Source organism: Cucumis melo, chromosome 1 (genome assembly GCF_025177605.1).
Source record: "Cucumis melo cultivar AY chromosome 1, USDA_Cmelo_AY_1.0, whole genome shotgun sequence".
In the NCBI taxonomy this organism is placed as follows: Eukaryota; Viridiplantae; Streptophyta; class Magnoliopsida; order Cucurbitales; family Cucurbitaceae; genus Cucumis; species Cucumis melo.
In genome coordinates this window covers 782799-802775 of record NC_066857.1, presented here as the reverse complement: position 1 = coordinate 802775, position 19977 = coordinate 782799, and the positions used below count along the sequence as shown (strand labels likewise).

Below are 19977 nucleotides of genomic sequence, written 5' to 3'. Positions count from 1 at the left end.
GATTAAGATCAACAAATCAACAAAGAATAGATTTAAAGTGATCGATAAATCAAAACTGACACAAACTACTTGAGGACAAGTTGCCATCTAGGGCTTAAATAAGTACAATAGAGAAAGAATCAAAGGATCGAAAATTGGAAACAGAGGTTATACAAACACAAGTTTCTTTTGAAAATCTTACCTAAACAAATTTTAAGCCCAAAATACACTTTTAGTCCTTGAGGTTGGCACTTAGTATTCATTTGATTCCTAAAATTAGAATAAGAACATTTCTATTTTTTGAGATTTGAAAAATGATTTTAAATGATGTCTCGACTATTTTGACCGTTAGTAAATTAACTGATTTTTGCTGATTGTGGGGGTGATTTGGCAAACAATTAACGAAGTTTGTATTCTTGGGGAAATGATTAATTTCCTTCAACAAAAACGAACCCATTAATTTAATTTACTATCTTAATCGTTTAAAAATATTTGAAAATTTCGAAAAATGGGGGAGAAATCAAGACTCCCACCACCGAAATTTGTTGCGTCGAGATTTTGGTCGAAAGTTAAACTAGGGTCACTCTAAACAATATTTTTTTTGGTTCCAAATCCTATAAACATGCAAACTACACATAATGTAATTTCAAACAATGTTTCAAATTTCAATAATTAGTCAAACAGTATATTAGAATTTAAATCTTATTCTTCTTCAGTACACATCTAACATAGATTCATAATCATTTGTTCAATTACCTGGTCAATAGATCTATACAATCCTAAATATATTCAATCTGACAAGGTATCAGTAGACAAGATATCAAGAGTAACAGAGTTCCTAAAAGGCAGAGCTTGTATGATTTTACTTACAGATGTAAATGTTGCGAGTTTCTACACTTTCTTCATATAGAATATGGATACAATTATGCTAAATCCCATAAGATGGGCACCAAGTTCCCAATCTGATACAGCATCATGTCTTCTATAAAGCCATAAAAAGAGTAAAACTTTCTGTACCATTTCTCAGAGTCAACCTTCCGCACCTTGTTTGGGCGGTTTGGTTCTTTCAGTTGAGAAGCCGGCATCTCCCATGAAGCAAGTTGATTGTTCGTTGCTACCAGTCTATGGCCATTTCTTGTTTAGACGCTCCAGCAACCTGCATTCCTCATCTTTTGTTACATATGGGTCAAGATTGCGAAGGTTTGAGACAAAACTACTGGCCTCGTCCCGACGATTTAGTTTACAAAACCAATCTACTAGAGAATTGTATGTGTTTTGATTGGGTTTACATCCGTTCTTGATCATATACCTTACCACATCGATCGCCTCTATGAACATCGAATCGGATGCATAGCTTGCAATGAAGGTATTATACGTAATTACATCAGGGACGAGCCCAAAATCCTTCATTTCAGCAAATATCCGTGAGGCCTCTTTCATACGACCATTCCGGCAGTAGGCGAAAATAACGGTATTAAATGAAATTATATCAGGCTTCATTCCTTTCCCAATAATTTCCCTTAGGATGTCCTCTGACTTCTCAAAGTGCTCGGTGCGACTGTACATGTACATTAAGCTATTGTATGTTGTCAAGCTCGGAGTGAACCCACTGTCCTTTATGAAGTTCAAAATATCGTTTGTTTTCGAAACCATCCTCCGCCTACCATAAATAGAAACCATGGCATTTAGCGTCGTTATATCGGGCGAAAAACCTTGTTTCCGTAGTTCCAAGAAAGCACGTTCAGTCTCTGTAAGAAGATCACTTTTACTATAAACCAGAACCAGTGTCTTCAAAAGCACAGCTTGAGGTTCAATATTGCCGGAATAGATTTCCTCAGCAAGTGCAGACATTCGCTCGACCTCTTTGCCATTGGCATAGGCATGAAGTAAAGAACAATACGTTAACTCATTTGGTTTACACCTACCGTCCTTCATTTCGGCAAGTACTTTCTCTGACTGCTCCCAAAGGCCTCCCCGAGCCAAGGCTGCCAAAACAGCATTGTAAGTAGACAGATCGGGAGTCACCCCCGCATCCAACATTCTTCTATAGATGGCCATTGCTTGATCAAAAAAACCACACCTACTATAGGCACTAATAAGAGTGTTAAAAGTGTCCCTCTCGGGGACAAAACCTGCTCTTTTCATCTCTTTGAACACTCCCGAAACTTCCGAATCCATCCCATTTTGCCCAAACACTGCCAAAAGAGTGTTCCAAGTAACAATATCAGGCACGCATTCACATATCTTAATTTCTTCAAAAACTTTCATCATCTCCACAAAATTACCCCTATTACCGTGCATCTTAATCAGCGCATTGAAGGTGCATATATTCGCTTGGCACCCTGCAGCTTTCATCTCCTCAAACACTCTCATTGCATAATCATCCTTACCCGTCTTCTCAAATCCAGACAACAATGTGGTGTAAGTAAAAACATCAGGCTTAATCCCCTTCTTCACCATCTGCGACTTTAGCTCTATAGCCTCATCTAACAAACCATCCCGAGCATAAGCCGATATCAACGAATTGTAAGTGACAATACTAGGTGCAAACCCACTTGCTTCCATCTCCTTCAAAACCTCCATGGCTTCCTTAGGCCGCCGGGACTTCCCATACACATCCAACAATGCATTGTAAGTAACCTTATCAGGACTAAACCCAGCTGCTTTCATCTCCTCAAAAATCTCTGCAGCTTCTTCATACAATGACCCCCGACGACAACTACTGATAAGTGTATTGTACGTATACAAATCCGGGACAACCCCAGAACTCTTCATACTATCAACAAGAGCAGAAATTTTACTCCAAGGCATTCCCATTTTGCCATAGACATTCAAGATAACATTATAAGTAATTAAAGTTGGCCTACAACCTTCTTCTTCCAGTTTCTTAAACACCATCACAGCCTCTCTATATCTCCCATTACTAGCATATGCAGTTATCAAAGAAGTATAAGCATAAATATCAATATGTACCCCATCATTTCGAAGCTCATGAAGCAGAGAAGCAGCAAAAGAAGCCCGACCCTCTTTACCAAGTACACTAATAATCACAGCAATCACAGAATTACTCAAAATGGATGCAAAATCTTCCCGATTACGAACAAAATCAAAAACACCCAAGGCTAATTCATTCTTCTTGTTAAACACCAAGCCCTTGATTATCCCCAAAATGTCGAAGGAAACAGAGTCGGAGGTGAAATTAAGTCCATCGGGACTGGTTTCAAACAATTGAAGTAAAATTTCATCCAAGGAGGAGGAATCGAATTCTGGGTTGAGTAAAGAATCAAGAATTCGCTGACCTTGAGTGGAGAGACGGTGGTGTGACCATGGCTTGCCGCGGTTCGGGTCACGAGACCGACCGATTCGGGTGCGGGTTCTGAAAGTGGGTTTGGGAAGATGGGGTTGAGTGGAAGAAGAGGGGTGTTGGTGGGGAAGGAGGTCTTGGAGAAGAGGGGCTAAGGGGGATGATGAGGAAGAGGGGGGCGACTGTGGTGGCGGAGGAAAACTGAGTGGTGGAGGTGGCGGAGAAGAGGGTAAAGGGGATTGGTGGTGGAAGACGGGGAAGAGGGATTTGGAGGGTGGGGGATTGGGTAGGAGGAGGGGAAGAGCAACCTTGTCCGCCATTTTTGGCCAATGTGAAGTTGGGGATTTTGGAATGGGGGGTTTAAGCATAAAGTTGTGGTCTCTCCCGATTTTGAAGATGAAGATATTTGAGATGTTTATTGGGAAATTAGCAAAAGTCAAAAACTTTAAAATTACAATAAAAAGAAAAAAAAAAAAAAAAAACTCGTAAATTTATTTTTCTTAGTCAATTTTAATCGACCTCGACTTCTCAAATTTTAGAAAATCATTTCAACATCGAACTTGACACCAATTGATTTTAAGTTTGGCTTTAGTTGTTTTTTATAAAATCTGAGACAAATGAAAACATGTATAATTATTTTAGTTGGATATAGAAAAGTTAATAGGGTGGTTTCATCGGATGAATATGAAGAACATCGATTGAGATTGTTGGAATTATAACTAACTCAAATTTCAGTGACCAAATGTATAATTTTCTCAAATAAAGCTTTAGTTCTTTCACTTGCAATGATTTAAAATAAAATTTTAAACATAACCTTGTATTTACTAAGAAATCAAAATTTTCTTATTTATATAATAATAATCCCATCATATTTTAAATATATAATAAAAATAACACTCTTACAAAATTAACAATTAACCAATCAAAAACGTATAGAAATCAACAAAGATATATACATAATTCACTAACAATGTTACAATGTATTAGCTACATCCATAAATAGGAAGAACAATTTTGTCAGAGAATTTTTTAAAATACAATACAACGACACTAGGTTGTAGTGTATTCTCTAAATCCTAAAATCAAAATCGTAAATAACTCATCGATAAGTACATAGACTCAATTGCAAAAACTGAAAAGCTTTTGCGAGCGTTACCCCCGAACCTCCACGCGAGCGCACCACCTACACCTCAGCTCGCTAACCAAGCAACAAGACCCGATACTAGATCGTTTGTAGTATTACATATCGAATTGAAGACATTCTAAAACGCAAAATGAAAGGGAAAAAAAAAAAATAAAAGAAAGTCCTCAACGAGCAAGGGTGGTAGATCGTGTTGAGTCTCTACTAACTTCGTTCTTTATATAACCCATGGTTATGACATTGATGTAACCATGATAAATTTTTACAACATATCGATATTTCCGTTGGTAAAAAAGTCCATAAACATGAACATTTTATCATTTTTCTAAAAGCATCCTTCTACATAGACATTTTACCAAAAATTCTATCTAACTTCTTCATAAAATTCAAACCACGACATGTTAGGAGCCAAAATTTACTTCTTTTAAAAATAATGATAATAAAATCTCAATGCTCAAATACAATATTTATGTGAATTTGTACTTGCATATAAACTAGCATTTAAAAAGACAAATAGTGTTTAAAAGCATACAGTTTCATTAGCAACTAAATCATCAAGACCATAGCAAATGGAAGCACAAAAAAAGCAAGCATGTAGAATAATACAAAAGTGAAACATTATACCCAAAAACTCATAATTAAAAGAGATTTCCATATAACAATCTCTACATAAAACCACCAATCATAGTTCTTACAAAAGCTTTCTTTCTCTCTATTTAACTACTAATCATAAGATGTGGGCTCTGAACTACAGGATTCAGTGAGCAATACTTGAGTTGAGAGCCTCCCACAACAAAAGGAAAAAAAAAAGTTCATCTTCATGGACTCAAAAGAAGGTCCATTATGTCTATCTTCCATACTTCGAATAATTATAGAAAGTGTGGACTTATTAAACCTGCAATCTCCAGAAATCCAACCTCATCTTTCCCTCCAAATATGTTCTTCAGTTTCTCATCGCAAACTATGACTTTCTTGTCGCTTGGTTTCTAAAAGAATAAAGAATATCATTTAAAAGAAAAACAAATTGAAATGACCCGGAGTTTCTGTGCTTCAAATCGCTGATTTGTAAGACATCAACTATCATAACCAATTTATGTTCTTTTATGAAACACCAGGCGGTATTTAACCAACGAAAGGACAGGTTTAATGCAGTAATGTAAGAGAACTCATGGAAATGAAGTAGATATCACCAACATACATGACAAGCTAAAGGTCAATTATATATGCAGAACTCAATTAAGGATAGAAATGTGCTAGGGAACAAAAAATGGTGAGCGAGTTTTTAGACAAACAGAGTTGCATAAGAAAGAGGGAGAGTGTTTACGGAGAGAGCAAATAAGAGAATGATAAAGCTCGTATAGGAATTAGTGTAAAAACTTTGCAATGAGAGCATGTGGTGAGTACAGAAAGAAATACTGTAATTAGAACCTTCTGCCAATTTAAATTTCAGAAGATGTATATCTTATCCAAATAGAAGGTGTTTATGTTTTTAACAATAGCACTTAAATGGATGGATTCAATCTACGAAAAAATTGAAAACCGAGAAACAAGCATATGTTTTACTAGAACTGTTCCAAGTGTTTGAAAACCAATGTACAAATCAGAAAAGAGTTAACTTGGAAACCCAAAACAGAAAAAGCTCTTCAAAAACCTTAAAAGCCTCAAACCCAATAACAAGGATGTCAATTAATCTAAAAGCATCACTATCCACATGCCACATCTAAAGCCTCTTCAAAATAATGCATTAAGAGTTGTTAAAAACATCCATCCAATGATCATCAAAGCACATTCTAACAACAACACAGCAAGAAAATTTTAAAGACCAACAATCCAAAACCATTGTTCGGAACAAGAAATATTCAAACCATGCCAATATATCTCCCAACCTCCTCGGAACCCAACAAATCAGAGCAAACATCTCCCATTTTCTTATACAAACTTCACTAATAAAAAAAGACCACATCGAAACAATCTTCAAAATAAAGCATTAAGAGACGAAGAAACATCATCTAATAACCATTAAACCGCATTCCAGAAAGAACACAGCAAGAAAAGTTCTAAAGACCAACATCCAATGTCTTGTTCAGAAATGAGGGTTTGGAAAACTATGGAAGCCCCATAAACTTTCAACTCCACTGAAGAAAAAAACACACCACAGAAAAGTAATGAAAACAGCACGGAAAGAAAAAGAAAAACGGAAAACGAAAGAAGAAGAGAGATTCTACCTGAAGATTATTTTCTTTAATGTAAGCCCAAATGACCTTAAGAGCTTGGGTGCGGGAAATCTCAGGAGCGCCGACAAGTGCTTGCAACTCCGGTGAAATCTTCCTGGGCTTCGTGATGCCACGGGGCTCCCGGCGGGGGGCAGTGGCCTGGTTGGAAGCGAAAGCGAAGGTAACAGTGCGGGGGAAGCGCAAATCAGGGAGAGGGAGTTGATTGAGATGCTTGAGGGAGGAGGAGGAGGAGGAGGTGGTGGGGGAGGGTTTGACGACGAGGAGCGACGGTTTGACGGCGATGAAGGTGGAGAGGAAAGCCATGGCCGGAAGTAAGTGAGTGACGAAAGGTTGTTCTCAAAAAATGGATAAAGCGAAGAAGGTGAAGCGGTAAGAGCGATAACTCGAGAAGCTCGAATTTCGGAACGCGCGCTGCCGTTAATCCATTCGGGTTCTTCGGAATTTAAATAACGTCGTTATTGGGCTATGGGCCTAATTAGAGTTATTTTGGGCTGTGTTGAATTGGGCCTGTTGGGCTTTGGTCAGAATGTGAGGGAGAAGAAAATGGGGTATGGGGAGGTGGGAAGTGAAAGTTTAGGGTTGGTGGGTTTATTTATTATTAGTATTTTTTATTATTGTTGTTATTTTAGGAAAGTAGGTTTAAATCTTTTTGCCTCTTAATTTTTCTTAATATACTTTATATTATATAATATGGAAAAGAATGAGTGATGGTAGGACAAAATAAAATTAGACCATTAATTAGATTTGTAAAAGTTGAAAGTTTAATTTGCTTAAACTATAGCAACAGTAGAAAATGTAAATGTCTCGTAATGTTTATGTAAAGTAATAACATATAAGGCTATTTACGTAAAAAATAACAATGCGTAAGCAATGGTATAGTTAAAGTTATTTGTTTCGATTATATATATAGAGAACCTTATGCAAAGTTAGAAGTGACAATTGTAAATATAAGAATTTGATCCAACGTGCAAATAAATACAGAATAATACAAATAATTTGCAAACATAGCTCTCAAGGATTTGCTTTGGGGTCTATAATGGAATGAGATTGTAATGTAACGTAATCCAAAACTTATGTTTAAATTGAATGTTTTTTATTCGATTTGTAATATCAAACTCATTCTCGTTCTCACAATTTTCAACCTAACTCTCTTTTCCATAGACTTCATGTCTCACAATGACATTTTGTTCCACTCTTGATTTATCATGTATATTCCCAACACTCCTCAAATTCTCTGATAATCATGATTATATTAGCCCCAAACAACCCCTTATAATCTATAAACGATAGATCATATCACCAATAGGGATCTGTCAGTAGTATATATCACAATACGTACAGTTTATCACTAATAAGAGTCTATCATATTAGCTAGACATAAAAGTCTATTGCATAGTTTGTCAACAATAAAACTTTATCACCGATAGATTTTACTATATTTGAAATACTTACAAATTTACAAATGTAGGTGTGACTTAACTTTTAACTATTACTTGTTATTCATTACAATTATCCAATTATAAAATAAATAGGTATATGTAGCCATAATATTTTAGTTGGATTAACCTAGAGAACACGATGTATCGAATATCAGGTTAACTATAAGGACATGGTGATTCAAATCTATATCTTCTAAAATGTCAAAAATCTTATGATTGACTAAAGCCATTTAAAGCCAAACCATCCTTATAATTAATGGAAGAGCCAAAATGTCAAAAATTTTATTATTGACTTTGTCATTTAAACCCAAACCATCCATATATTCTTGTTTTTTACATCTTAGTATTTTGACATTTATAAAAATAAATAAATAAATAAAAGGAAAGATAGTTGAGTTATACTTTTCGTAGAGAAAGAACCATTTATGTTGATCGACAAGATCGATCAATATTTTGTAAAACTTTTGTCATTTTTAAAATCACTTAAAAATATATTTTTAATCATTATTGAAAACCAATCGTGTTGATATGTTTCAAAACAATTTCGAATAAACTTAATTGTTTGAAGTTAATTTAAACCCGTTTCGAATATTAGTGACATGAAATATATGATAGCCTAATATCACTAGTACCACCCTATTTTGCAGTCTCGAATTGTAGAGTCACGTCGATCGAATATTTTCCAACATTATTTCACCCCTTTCTTTGTTTAGGTCAATTTTTTTTTTATTTTCTCGGGGTATTCTCATCATTGTGTACTGTAATTAGTCAATTTCAATCCAAATTCCTACAATTTAGATAAATAAATAATAAAATCAACTACATTCTAAGCATAAGAAAATGGTTTTGAGTACTTTGTTAGAGTTTGTTACACACAAGATAGTGCATGAGCATGTCGTAGCAATAGTAGTTGCACACAAGGGTTGTTCTCGGACTTGGATGTTAGAGGTGGTTGTCAGAACATATAATCAAAGAGGAAGAAAGAGGGAGAAAGGGAGTTGAAAAACATATTGTCGACAACGGTAGTTGAAAACATTATTGGAGAAAGGGAGAAAGAGGAAGACAACAAAAGTCATCGTGCAAATCGTTAGTAATTGGTGGAATTGAATTAATTTAACATTAAATCGTAAAGAATGATCTAGTTGATTATTTTAATTAATGAACTTAGATTTAATGAAGTTTGGTGGCCAAATAAACCCTTTAAAAGAATCAAATAAAAATTAGACCCATTTCAATCAAATGGAATAAATTTTTTCAGCCCAATTGCTAAAAACTACCTTAGGGATAGTAATTACAATTATACCTTAAGCTTTTAAATTTAAATATTGAGCTATCAAACCTTCAAACTTACATAATTGTATAACCTTGATGGTTTGATTTTATCATTTACGTGCCCAATTTTTTATTATTATTATAAGTTTGAAGGTTCAATTTTAACAACTTTTTTAGAAGTTTATATATCTAATTGTGGTATGTTAAAAGTTTAAAAGTATAATTGTTACTCCTATCATACTTTAGGATAATTTTTTCAAATTTGTCATTTTTGTAAAAATAAAATAAAAACAATTTTTAATACACTCTAAAAAAACAAAGATGTAACTGCCTGGTTAGGAGTTAATTTTCTATAAGTTTATCTTTGACACCAAAATCTTATATAGGGTCAGACACTCACAGATTTAAAATGAAATACACCATACCGAAAACATCGATATATTTTATATAAATCTAATTAAAATGTTCAACCATAATTTTCAAAAGTTAAATTTCGGTATTATTCCTACATATATTCTTTAATTTAAATATTACAAAACATAATAATTTTAAAAATTCAAAATCAATTCTTTGACGTAAATAATTAAAAAATTAGAACCAGTTTATCCATTTATCTTTATTTTTAAAAATCTCAAGTAGAATCTATGAGAAGATTTGATTTTTTTGTTTTCTATTCCTCTTTGAATTTTTTCCATTAACAAATTTTATTAACTCTAGTAATTAAACCAAAATTGAAACCAAACCATTATAAATTTAAAAGGATGATTGAAATTAAGAGGCCTAATATATGGTATATTAAAAAAGAAAAGCATTAGAATTTTTAATTGAGATGTTTCCATTTCCTATTCTAAGTTTGTTTTAAACAATTTCCTAATCCAAATATAATTTAGTAATCATCGAATTAATATAAATATAGCAACATAGTATCATTAACACGTCTCTAAATTTCTTTCTAAAATAAAGAAATTAAAAGTTTGGTGATCTCGATCAAGCAATAAAATTCTATAAAGAAGTACTTTATAAATGTTATTAATGAAAGATAACGATAACCCAATGATTTCTAATGACGACGCTAATGACAGCGATATTAACAATAATCGTCACTTGTTCAGTGTTCTTCAACAACTAATTACAACAACACATCTTCATTGGGTGATTATTCATCCACTTGGAAATAAGTTTCTTCTGCATCTTCTTCAACCACCTCATTGCCATCCAACCTTCATTAATCATCTTCTTCTCTCCTTAACCACTTATTCACGAGACCACTTTCTACCTATCTCTCTTCATTATCTCGGGTTAGTTCTTCATATATATTACTTCTTTTTTATTATTTTCATTTGTAATTAATTCTCCGATGCATATCTAATTGATTCGTTAATCTTCGTCGTTAATCTTTTTGTACTATTATACAGATATCGAGTTGTGGTGACGTTAATCTCTCATCTCAAATACCCTTGTCAACAATGGATGATTGCATTGTTGATGAGTCCGCATCTACTGACTTTGGCTAAAGACTTTCAAGGTGGTCATCGAGTGATAAAGAGTTGCTTCCAAAGCTTTTCCCCACAACCTAATGAGGTAATGAGTCTTTATAATCAATTAAAATCATTGAAAGAAAGAAACAATAAGGGGATCTATATATATACTATCACATGAATGCAGTTGATCTTACTCAGAGTAGCACAAAATTGCTTGGAGTTGGCGAGAGAACAAGCCGGTTGTTGTATAGTCCAAGAGTGCATTGAATATTCCAATAATAACTTCAGACAACTTCGAGAAGTTCTAATCACTCCGTTGATAGAAGATGCATATGATCTTTCAAAACATCCTTATGGGTAATTTCATCTCATTATCTTATGCATGCATAGCTAGGGTTATTGTTTGAATTAATTATTGATTATATGTTAAGTGTTAATTGCAGGAACTATGTTATCCAATTTATGATTCAATTAGATGGAACAAATATAGGATGGAGAGTAATCAAAGAGCTTACACACAAATTTGTAGAACTTTCCATGGACAAGTATGGAAGCAATGTAGTGGAAAAGTGTGTCTGTCTTGTTGTGAAGATATCTCTAACTATGACATTATCTTTGAAATTTTGGAGGGTAACCATCGAGATCGATTCATCCAAATTTGTACAAATCAATATGGGAATTATGTTGTCCAAAAAGCCATGTCTATTGCTAAGGTTTGTTTTTAATTTTCCTCCTTAATTAATATATTCCTTTTCATTTTAATCTAAGAATTAGTATAATCACAAAAGGTTAACTTATTCCTTAAAAATATTATATACTCGCTCGTTGTGTTTAATGTATAACAACGTAACTATATTTATTGAGAATGTCAAACATAAAGCCAACGGTACACATTGTTGCTAGATATAAGGGGAAAGGTCAACTAATAGAACGAGAGCATATGATCTCACCTCAAGTGAAAAGACAATATTATATCATTACCTTTCATCGTCAAGATGTTTAAAGAATAATCATTACTCGTCCCTGACAATGTTTTTTTTACATCACAGGGAAGAATTCGCAAGTTGCTTGAAAAAGCCATTAAGCGTCACTGGCTTGTTCTTCAATGTCGTCCATATAGAAGAAATGTAATTTCATCAACTAAACGTGATAGAAGTCCAAATCATCGGAAGTACTTTTAAAGTAGGAATAGTTTTAGGAATATATTATATACATATAGATTGTTTTTATATATCTATATGTTTGAAGGTTGTTTGGAGTACACATATAATAATTAGCAAAAACAATGCTTATTGGGAAATGTTATTTGTATAGATGTGAGTATGTGAACTATGATTTATTCCTTAGGTTAGGCATATCATTGTTAAAGAATATTAATCATTTATTTTAGAGCTTGTTCTTTTTTATTTCATTTTTTGCTTGCACAACAATTGCTTTAATATCATACTCATTATAATATAATGCTTCATATTTTAATTAATTAAGTTTAGCATTAATAATCTTAATTTTAAAAAAAATTATATGAAATTGATTTAAATATATTTGAGACATTCCTTTACTAATTAACCAACAAATACAGTAAAATAAATAATTATATATATATGTCAATTTTCTTTCTTTAAAATTTATAAAATTGAATTTATTTTTAAAATCTAATATTTATCATTCTTGTGGAAAGATAATATATTTATTTCATTCTAGGTGACAATTACTCATGAAATTTAAGTATTAGAATAAATAACATTATAGAAAGGAGAATACGTAAATTCATTTAATTTAATTACTTGATATTCTATGCATTTTCTAATATGTTGTGATCTAAATCAAATAATTGAAAGTGTAGAACAGATCATGTTAGAATTAAACAAAATTTAAAGTTGAAGTAAAAGTGAAAATAAATAAATTGGAAAAAAGAAAATTAAAATTAGAAAGATAAGAGGTAACATCATGCATGGCAATGTATATGTATAGGTTTGATTAGACAGCCTAACTGAAATCGCTTTCCCATTGCTTTCACTCTAAGTTGGCTTTCCCCTTTTTCCTTTTATTATTTTAAGCATTTCTTTTCTATTTTCTTGACATATTGTTGTTTGTAAATTATATGATTTTCATCAAAAGTTCTAAACCTTAGTTTGTTGTATGTCTACGTATTGTAAAGTTTAAATAAAGCATATTTGAAATAGAAGTAAAATTTTTACGAAGTTTAAAGTTCGATCCTCATTTCACCTATTGTAGATATGTATATCTCGTTAATGTTCATAACTGATTAGTTGGTTAGTATAGTAGACTGTGGTTCTAAGGTTATCTTTGTAACAAATATAAAGTTTTTTCATTTACTCTATTTTTCTTTCATCTTTTTGTACAGTTCATATATGATTTATGTAGAAGTTCGTACTTTCGAATTTCACGTATTGAGAACAAATGCGTCCTTTCACGTATATGTTATATATGTTTGAAGGTTAAATTAAATGATGGAATGGAAATTGATAAATTAAACATTCAATATATTCTTGCAATATTTGTTCAGCCACTTAACCCTTGTAAATATGAGTAGAGAATTAGTAATAAACTTGATACAAATCGTTTGTACTGTTCGACTTCAATCCTTTTTGAGACTATACCTCTTGTTCGACTTATACTTGGGCGTTATTAAGGAGAAAAATATTAAAATTGGATACCCATGATTGATCGCACACGACTATAATAATTGGGTGCATTCCATCCTTAACACCCATACCTAAAAGAAGAAACAAGAACAATTTCTCAAGTTTCAAATTGTAATTGGATAATTTGGTGGGACGCACAAATATAACTCTACTTATGATGCTCGTAATTGTGAGGTTGTGTCGTCTTGGTTGATTTATATATTTTTATGCATAGGAAAGAGGAGAAAAGGCAAGAAATATTAAATAATTGTGAAAAAAGTATTCACTAGCTTTTTTTATATAATCACTTTGAAAGTATTTTTAAAGATTAAAATCATTTTTTTCATTTTTAAATATTTTATCCATTTAGAATTATATAAAAATACAATTAAATATTTAATTGATTTGGAGTGATTTTAAATATGAAAAAAATGATTTAATTATTTTAAAAGGCTAGATTTTTTTTTTAAAATAGTTTATTTTATATTTTATTTTTGAAAAACATGCTTGTCTACAAACAATATAATATAAAAAAATTGTCTGCGTAAAGTCAAGCTTATTTTTGTTTATTGAAAAATAAGTCTTAAAAATAATAGTAAATATAAAGTTTTTGGATTCAAGTTTATAAAAATGAATTAAAAGAACAGCATAAAATTTCATAACCTAAAAAGTTAACCTAAATTTTAGACATTACAATCGAGGAATTCATCACAAACTTAAACATCAACAAGTTAAACATTAAAAAATTACCCAAAAGAGATCGATAAGTAGGCAACAACTGACTCTTGATTTTAATCGTTTCTAAAACGACATTAGAAAAACCATATATTTTAATTGAATATGCTAACGAATATTTTGTAATTTTATTTTCTTTTTATTTTGAATCTCAATTATAACTCTAATCATTTAATTTACCCTTTTATTATTATTTTTTTTTTATCAAAAGAAATCTTTAGAAAAAATAATGATTATAATTGTAATTAACAAAAGGGAAATTACCATTGTGGGGACGATGCTGTTAATGAATTAGTTAAATATTAATCAAATGTGTTTTGGTTTTGGTTTTGGTTTTGGTTTTGGGTTCAAGGGAAATGATTACCCTAAACAAAGCTTTAATTACACACTTTGACCTTCACACGTCACCGTCACCGACTTCACCCAATCATCGCATGACACGTAGCTAGAACTCCTCACCAAACAACCCTCCGTCTTACTTTGCGTATCATTTCAATTTCCCCATATGGAGCGCACCGTATTGGCTCTTTCTTTGTTTGTTCTCATGATAGTAATAATTGGTTGGATGTGGGAACTGAGATTGTATTAAAAGTAAAGTCTCAAACATAGTTAAAAATATCCTTTTTCATCCCTCCATTTCGGATCTAATTTCTATTAAATCTTTTAAAATTTTGAAATTATTTCATGTTTAGTTATTTTTTTAAATAATAAAAAAATAATTAATTTGTTAACATGCATATTAATGTACTACTAGAGAATGTAGATATAATTATAGTTATACACTTGTTGATTAAGTTAATAAATTAACTCCCAACGATTTAGTTAATTACATTTTTTTTTTTGAAGAAAATTATTTACAACAAAAAATAATGATAATAAAGGAAACTTTTTGGTGATAGCAATAATTTAACTTAAACATGAATTTGTTCTAATTATGGATCAGCACGTGGAAGGTCCCATTCCCATTGGACATTATAGAAATGCTTTCTCTCTCTCTCTCTCTCTCTTTTCACTTTTGTTTTCTCAAATTATTTGTTTTAAAAAATTATATATATAAGAAATGGGATGTGACAGACAAACTCAGTGTTATTTGGGAAGAAGAGATATTAAGCTAGGGCTTTTTCGGGTTATACTATTCATACGTGACGCATCTAATTATCCAATCATCGTTAATTACGTTGAACTTTTTCTTTTTTTGTAAAGATATTTTTTTAATAGTAAAATTAGAGTGTGTTTGTATAAGTACGAGTGCAATCCATAACGCACTTTTGAGTATTTCTTTTTATTCGTAAAACTTAATTTTTTTTATTAGAATAGAAAAGTATGAAATTTTGAACCATAGCATGTCAATTAACGTTGAAACTATACAAGAATCAAGCATAACTCAACTGATTTCGAGTATTTAGGATAAATTCAAGGGTAGGGATATATTCAAACTTCCACCCGATATTGGTAAAACATAATTAAAAGGAAAAAAGCTCTTTTGCGAACAATAATTTTTTCTTTATAAATACTTTCGTTCGAAAAATATCTTTTTAATCTACAATGACATACCATTTTTAGTTCTTTGAGTTGAATATGCGTATTTTACTTAAAAAGTCTCTTATAATTAAGTTGAAAGATTTGTCTCGTTAAAATTTAAACTATACCTAAATGCATTTTGTGTTGTTTATGTAACACGTTTGAGTGGAAGAATGAAATAGACGATATATTTAACTGTGTTTGTACTAATTAAAATGCGAGCTCAATATTATCAATTCCAACAATTCTTTCCATTAGCGACAACAAAAATTGTTAAATTGTTTTATGTTTCACCTCAAAATACCTTACAATATTTATGTTCTCACTTTTATACACTTATGATCGACAAAATATGTCTTTGAATGTTAATTAAATCTCTACATCAAATTTTAGAACATGACGGGGTGGCAAAAAACCAATTTCTTTTTTAAGAATAACTTGTTATTTTCTTATCATGTGATAAATGATGATGGACTACATGAAGATATAGGCTATACCTACATACGGTTATTATCACTCACATTTGAATGCATCTTGAATTGTATCATGTTGATCTAACGCACTCGAGAATTTTGAGTGAATAATTGTTCTCACTAATATACCTACGAGGACGGGAAATAGGTTTTTTTTTTTTTTTAATAACTTGGAATAGAAGTTGAGACAGATGGCAGTAGTAGATTTCATGTTGATAAAAACTCACACCATATGTGGGCCAATGGACAGTGGGATTCGTGAGATATGTTTGGTAGCGAATAGCGGTTGGCCACATGTGCCTCAATGGAAAGTTTATAAAGAAAAATGTATGTAAATTACCTAAAATGTCCTCCATCTCCTAAATGCTCTCTATACTCTCTATTTATTCTCTCCCCTCTTTTGATTTCCCTCTCAAACGCTCATCGTCATCCTCGAACAACCAGAAGAAGAAGAAAAATGATGGATCCTCGAGCTTTTTTGTTGTGTTTCACTTTCATCTCCATTGCTTTCGCCATCGCCGGAGCTCAGTCTCCCTCGAATCCTCCCACCGCCACCCCTTCTCCTCCCACCACCTCCGCCCCTCCTCCCGCCTCTACTCCTCCCCCTGTTTCATCTCCCCCTCCAGCAGCAACTCCCCCTCCAGCAGCAACTCCCCCTCCAGCTGCTACTCCTCCTCCAGCATCCCCACCACCGGCGTCTCCACCTCCCGCATCCCCACCACCAGCGACTCCACCTCCGGCTTCCCCACCACCGGCATCTCCTCCTCCGGCCTCCCCACCACCGGCTTCTCCTCCTCCGGCATCTCCTCCACCAGCATCCCCTCCCCCAGCGACTCCACCGCCTGCACCATTGGCATCACCGCCAACGGCAGTGCCAGCTCCTGCACCGAGCAAGAAGAAGGTGAAGGCAGCAGCTCCGGGTCCGGCTCCAGTTTCGAGCCCGCCAGCGCCGTCAGTGGAGGCTCCAGGACCTGCAGGCCCTGATCAATCTCCTACCCCATCTCAGAACGACAATGTAAGTTTCTCCCGCATTTTTTACATTTTTATCAAAGCTGGTTATTATTATATGAACTTAAATTGACTCTAAGTTTTGATTTTGGCGTTGCAAAACTTAGAACACACACACACACACACACATATATAATTCAATCCTCCACCAAAATCTACAAACCACATATACATTGTTGTACTTGTAGTAATCAAATGTATTTTAATTTTAATCGAAAGACATTAATACTAAAAGCAGAAAATGATTTAAGATTTATGATAATTATAATTAAATTTCGCCATTTATTATTAAAATTAATAAAATATTTACATTTTATAAATAAAATAAATAGTTTAAGTTTAAAAAATTTTGATCTTAATGATTTAAAAACATAAATATTTTGTCAATTTTTTATTTTTTAAAAATTCATTTTATTTTATAATTATTCTAATTTAATTAATAAAATTAAGAAGAAAAAAACTAAAAGTGATTATCCAATAAAGTACAAGTATAAATTTTAAAATTTAGTTACATTGAAAATCTTAATAGTAAAATTGTGATATTTTAAGCTATAAATAATAGTTTAAAAAAATTCAAATAAGTTTTGTTTATGTAAAAAAAAAACCGCACTTTTTTAATAGGATCGGAATGTATAAACTTTATAAGTGAAAGATGTATAATAATGTTATTTTTCTTTTGACGATTATTTTAGATGATGTTTTTTTAGTTAGTAATTATAATTGACATGATATATTGAACGGATGAACGTTGTTGTTATTGCAGAGTGGAGTGGAGAAAGTTTGGAGAAAGGAGAGTATGGTGGGGAGCATAGTGATTGGAATGGGATATGTATTTTTGATGCTTTAGGGAGAAGAAAATTAAAGGGTTTCCTTTTGCTGTCTCTATGTGTTTGCCTCTTTTTTTTTTTCTTCATTATTTCCTTTCTTCTTGGGATGGCTCTATATTTCATTTCATTTTGATTATTACTATTAATTAGCCCATGTCTTGTTTGGGACTTTTGATTTATTATTATTATTAGCCTTTTGGAGTACTCTCTCTCTCTCTCTCTCTAATTACCCATTTTGCTTGGGATTCTTTTGAGGCAAAAATATCTTTGTATCTACACTCTATTTAAAGGGAACCTTCTTTTATATATGTTTTCAATTTCATTATTATTTGTTCATCCATTATACCTTCTCATCTTTCTCTTTTTAAATTTAGATTTCTTTAAAGTCGTGAGTTTGAATCGTTTGAATCGAATGTCTAAGAATATCGTAACTAAATATTTTAAAATTTTACTAAAGTTCGAAAGAATTATGATAGAAGATTATCATTAAAAAGTATTTTTTTTTTGTTCTTGATCTTACTCGAAACCAATTCGAACTGACCCATTTTTCGACCCGTATTATTTTTCTTGTCGAACCAACTCATTGCTCTTACAATTTTGAACCTAAAACAACCCGAGACGTGGTTCCAACTTGGAGCCCATTGCCCTTTCGAGTTGGCAGTTCAACCCATACTCAAATCTATTGAATTGCAAAAATTAAACTGCTTTTTTATTTTTTTTTTCTCTTCTAAAATTTTGTGCAGTGTTGTTTTCATATTTAATATTGATTTCCACGTATATAATTAAATTCGTTTTTTCTTTCTAACTTAAGTTTTTGGGTCAATTATTCATGATTTAATAGTAATGTAATGTTCTTATCTTTTCTTTGTTTTCAGAAAAAAGTGTATTTGACTTTTACGACATATAGTATAAAATTGAAATACCGGCAAGTATATAAATTAATGGAAACTACATTCGAATGAGATAGGATCTTTCATGCATCAAAGAATATGGTCCATAAATGTTTAAAAGTATTAATGATTACTATATTTATACTAACAAGTAGAAGTGAGCAGCGAGCGATCGGGGTCGGTTTTTCGACGAAACCGCCCCTGAACCGACCACAAATCGGTACATATGTTGCAAAATCGACTTCAACTGCTGTTTCCAATAAAATCGACTGGTCCGACAATCGATCAGTCGATCGGTTTTGGTCGGGTTTTTTTCCCCTTCTTCTTCCTTTTTTCCTTTCGATGTTTCTTACTTTCTTTTCTTTTCTTTTCCTCCCTTTCTTTTTTCTTTTCCTTTCTTCCATTGTTTTCTGAAATGTGAAATATATAGATTTAATTTCTTTTTTTCTTTGATCTTTGAATTTTTTTTTACAAATATTATGGATTGTGGTCTATGGTTGGAGCAAATTTTTCTTTGATAGACGATTTTAAAAATTAAGAATTGCATTATTTTGTTTTATTTGTCTTTTTAAACCTAAACTTATAATTATATATATTATTTAAAAAAATACAGGGTTGGTTCAAACCGATCGACCGACCATATGGTTCAAACCGACCAACCGACAACTCGATTTTTTAGTTTCAAGAACCGAAACCCGACCGTCGATTGTACTATTCTGACCGCCCAACCTCAGTTCGTTCTGTTTCGATCGTTCGTTTCGGTTTTTCGGTCCACCATGCTCACCCCTACTAACAAGGCATGTATTTGTGGTTAGTGGCTTAAGCATCTTCAAAGTTAAACGTTGTTTGGTTTGCAACAATTTCATACTAGGCGACGTCATGATAAATTTACCTAAGATGCATGTGAGAAGAGTGAAGATATAACACATGCTGAAACGACTCACATTCTACCAAGTTGTATAAAAATGAACCTATATCTCAAATATCGATCCAATCTTGAATCTAAGATATATTACAATCCTAAACCT

At 32.4% G+C, this 19977-nt stretch overlaps 4 protein-coding genes across 4 annotated transcripts; 2 read left to right on the top strand and 2 right to left on the bottom strand.

Moving 5' to 3' along the window:
- Positions 1–814: 814 nt before the first annotated feature.
- LOC103495294 (pentatricopeptide repeat-containing protein At5g02860) lies at positions 815–3673 on the bottom strand. The gene has a single exon (XM_008456798.3). It carries the CDS (start codon positions 3649–3651, stop codon positions 1102–1104), a length of 2550 nt encoding a protein of 849 aa, XP_008455020.2. The 5' UTR covers positions 3652–3673; the 3' UTR covers positions 815–1101.
- A 1386-nt stretch (positions 3674–5059) lies between these two features.
- Positions 5060–7074, bottom strand: LOC103495293 (SWI/SNF complex component SNF12 homolog). Its single transcript, XM_008456797.3, has 2 exons — positions 6650–7074; positions 5060–5410 (listed from the first exon to the last, which is right to left on the bottom strand). The coding sequence occupies exons 1-2, from the start codon at positions 6959–6961 to the stop codon at positions 5294–5296; spliced, it is 429 nt and encodes a 142-aa protein (XP_008455019.2). The 5' UTR covers positions 6962–7074; the 3' UTR covers positions 5060–5293.
- A 4153-nt stretch (positions 7075–11227) lies between these two features.
- Positions 11228–12252, top strand: LOC103495672 (uncharacterized). The gene is made up of 2 exons (XM_008457299.2): positions 11228–11563; positions 11900–12252. Exons 1-2 carry the CDS (start codon positions 11342–11344, stop codon positions 12029–12031), a joined length of 354 nt encoding a protein of 117 aa, XP_008455521.2. The 5' UTR covers positions 11228–11341; the 3' UTR covers positions 12032–12252.
- Positions 12253–16625: 4373 nt separating this feature from the next.
- LOC103495292 (classical arabinogalactan protein 9) lies at positions 16626–18395 on the top strand. Its single transcript, XM_008456796.3, has 2 exons — positions 16626–17239; positions 17996–18395. The coding sequence occupies exons 1-2, from the start codon at positions 16682–16684 to the stop codon at positions 18077–18079; spliced, it is 642 nt and encodes a 213-aa protein (XP_008455018.2). The 5' UTR covers positions 16626–16681; the 3' UTR covers positions 18080–18395.
- The last annotated feature ends 1582 nt before the right edge of the window (positions 18396–19977 follow it).

Excerpts from the sequence above, each read along its gene's own strand:
- LOC103495292 (XM_008456796.3), top strand. The coding sequence starts at position 16,682 with ATGATGGATCCTCGAGCTTTTTTGTTGTGTTTCACTTTCATCTCCATT. Across the intron at positions 17,240-17,995 it reads CCCCATCTCAGAACGACAAT|AGTGGAGTGGAGAAAGTTTG; the intron begins GTAAGTTTCTCC and ends TTGTTATTGCAG.
- LOC103495672 (XM_008457299.2), top strand. The coding sequence starts at position 11,342 with ATGGAGAGTAATCAAAGAGCTTACACACAAATTTGTAGAACTTTCCAT. Across the intron at positions 11,564-11,899 it reads AAGCCATGTCTATTGCTAAG|GGAAGAATTCGCAAGTTGCT; the intron begins GTTTGTTTTTAA and ends TTTACATCACAG.
- LOC103495293 (XM_008456797.3), bottom strand. The coding sequence starts at position 6,961 with ATGGCTTTCCTCTCCACCTTCATCGCCGTCAAACCGTCGCTCCTCGTC. Across the intron at positions 5,411-6,649 it reads TTAAAGAAAATAATCTTCAG|AAACCAAGCGACAAGAAAGT; the intron begins GTAGAATCTCTC and ends TTATTCTTTTAG.
- LOC103495294 (XM_008456798.3), bottom strand. The coding sequence starts at position 3,651 with ATGCTTAAACCCCCCATTCCAAAATCCCCAACTTCACATTGGCCAAAA.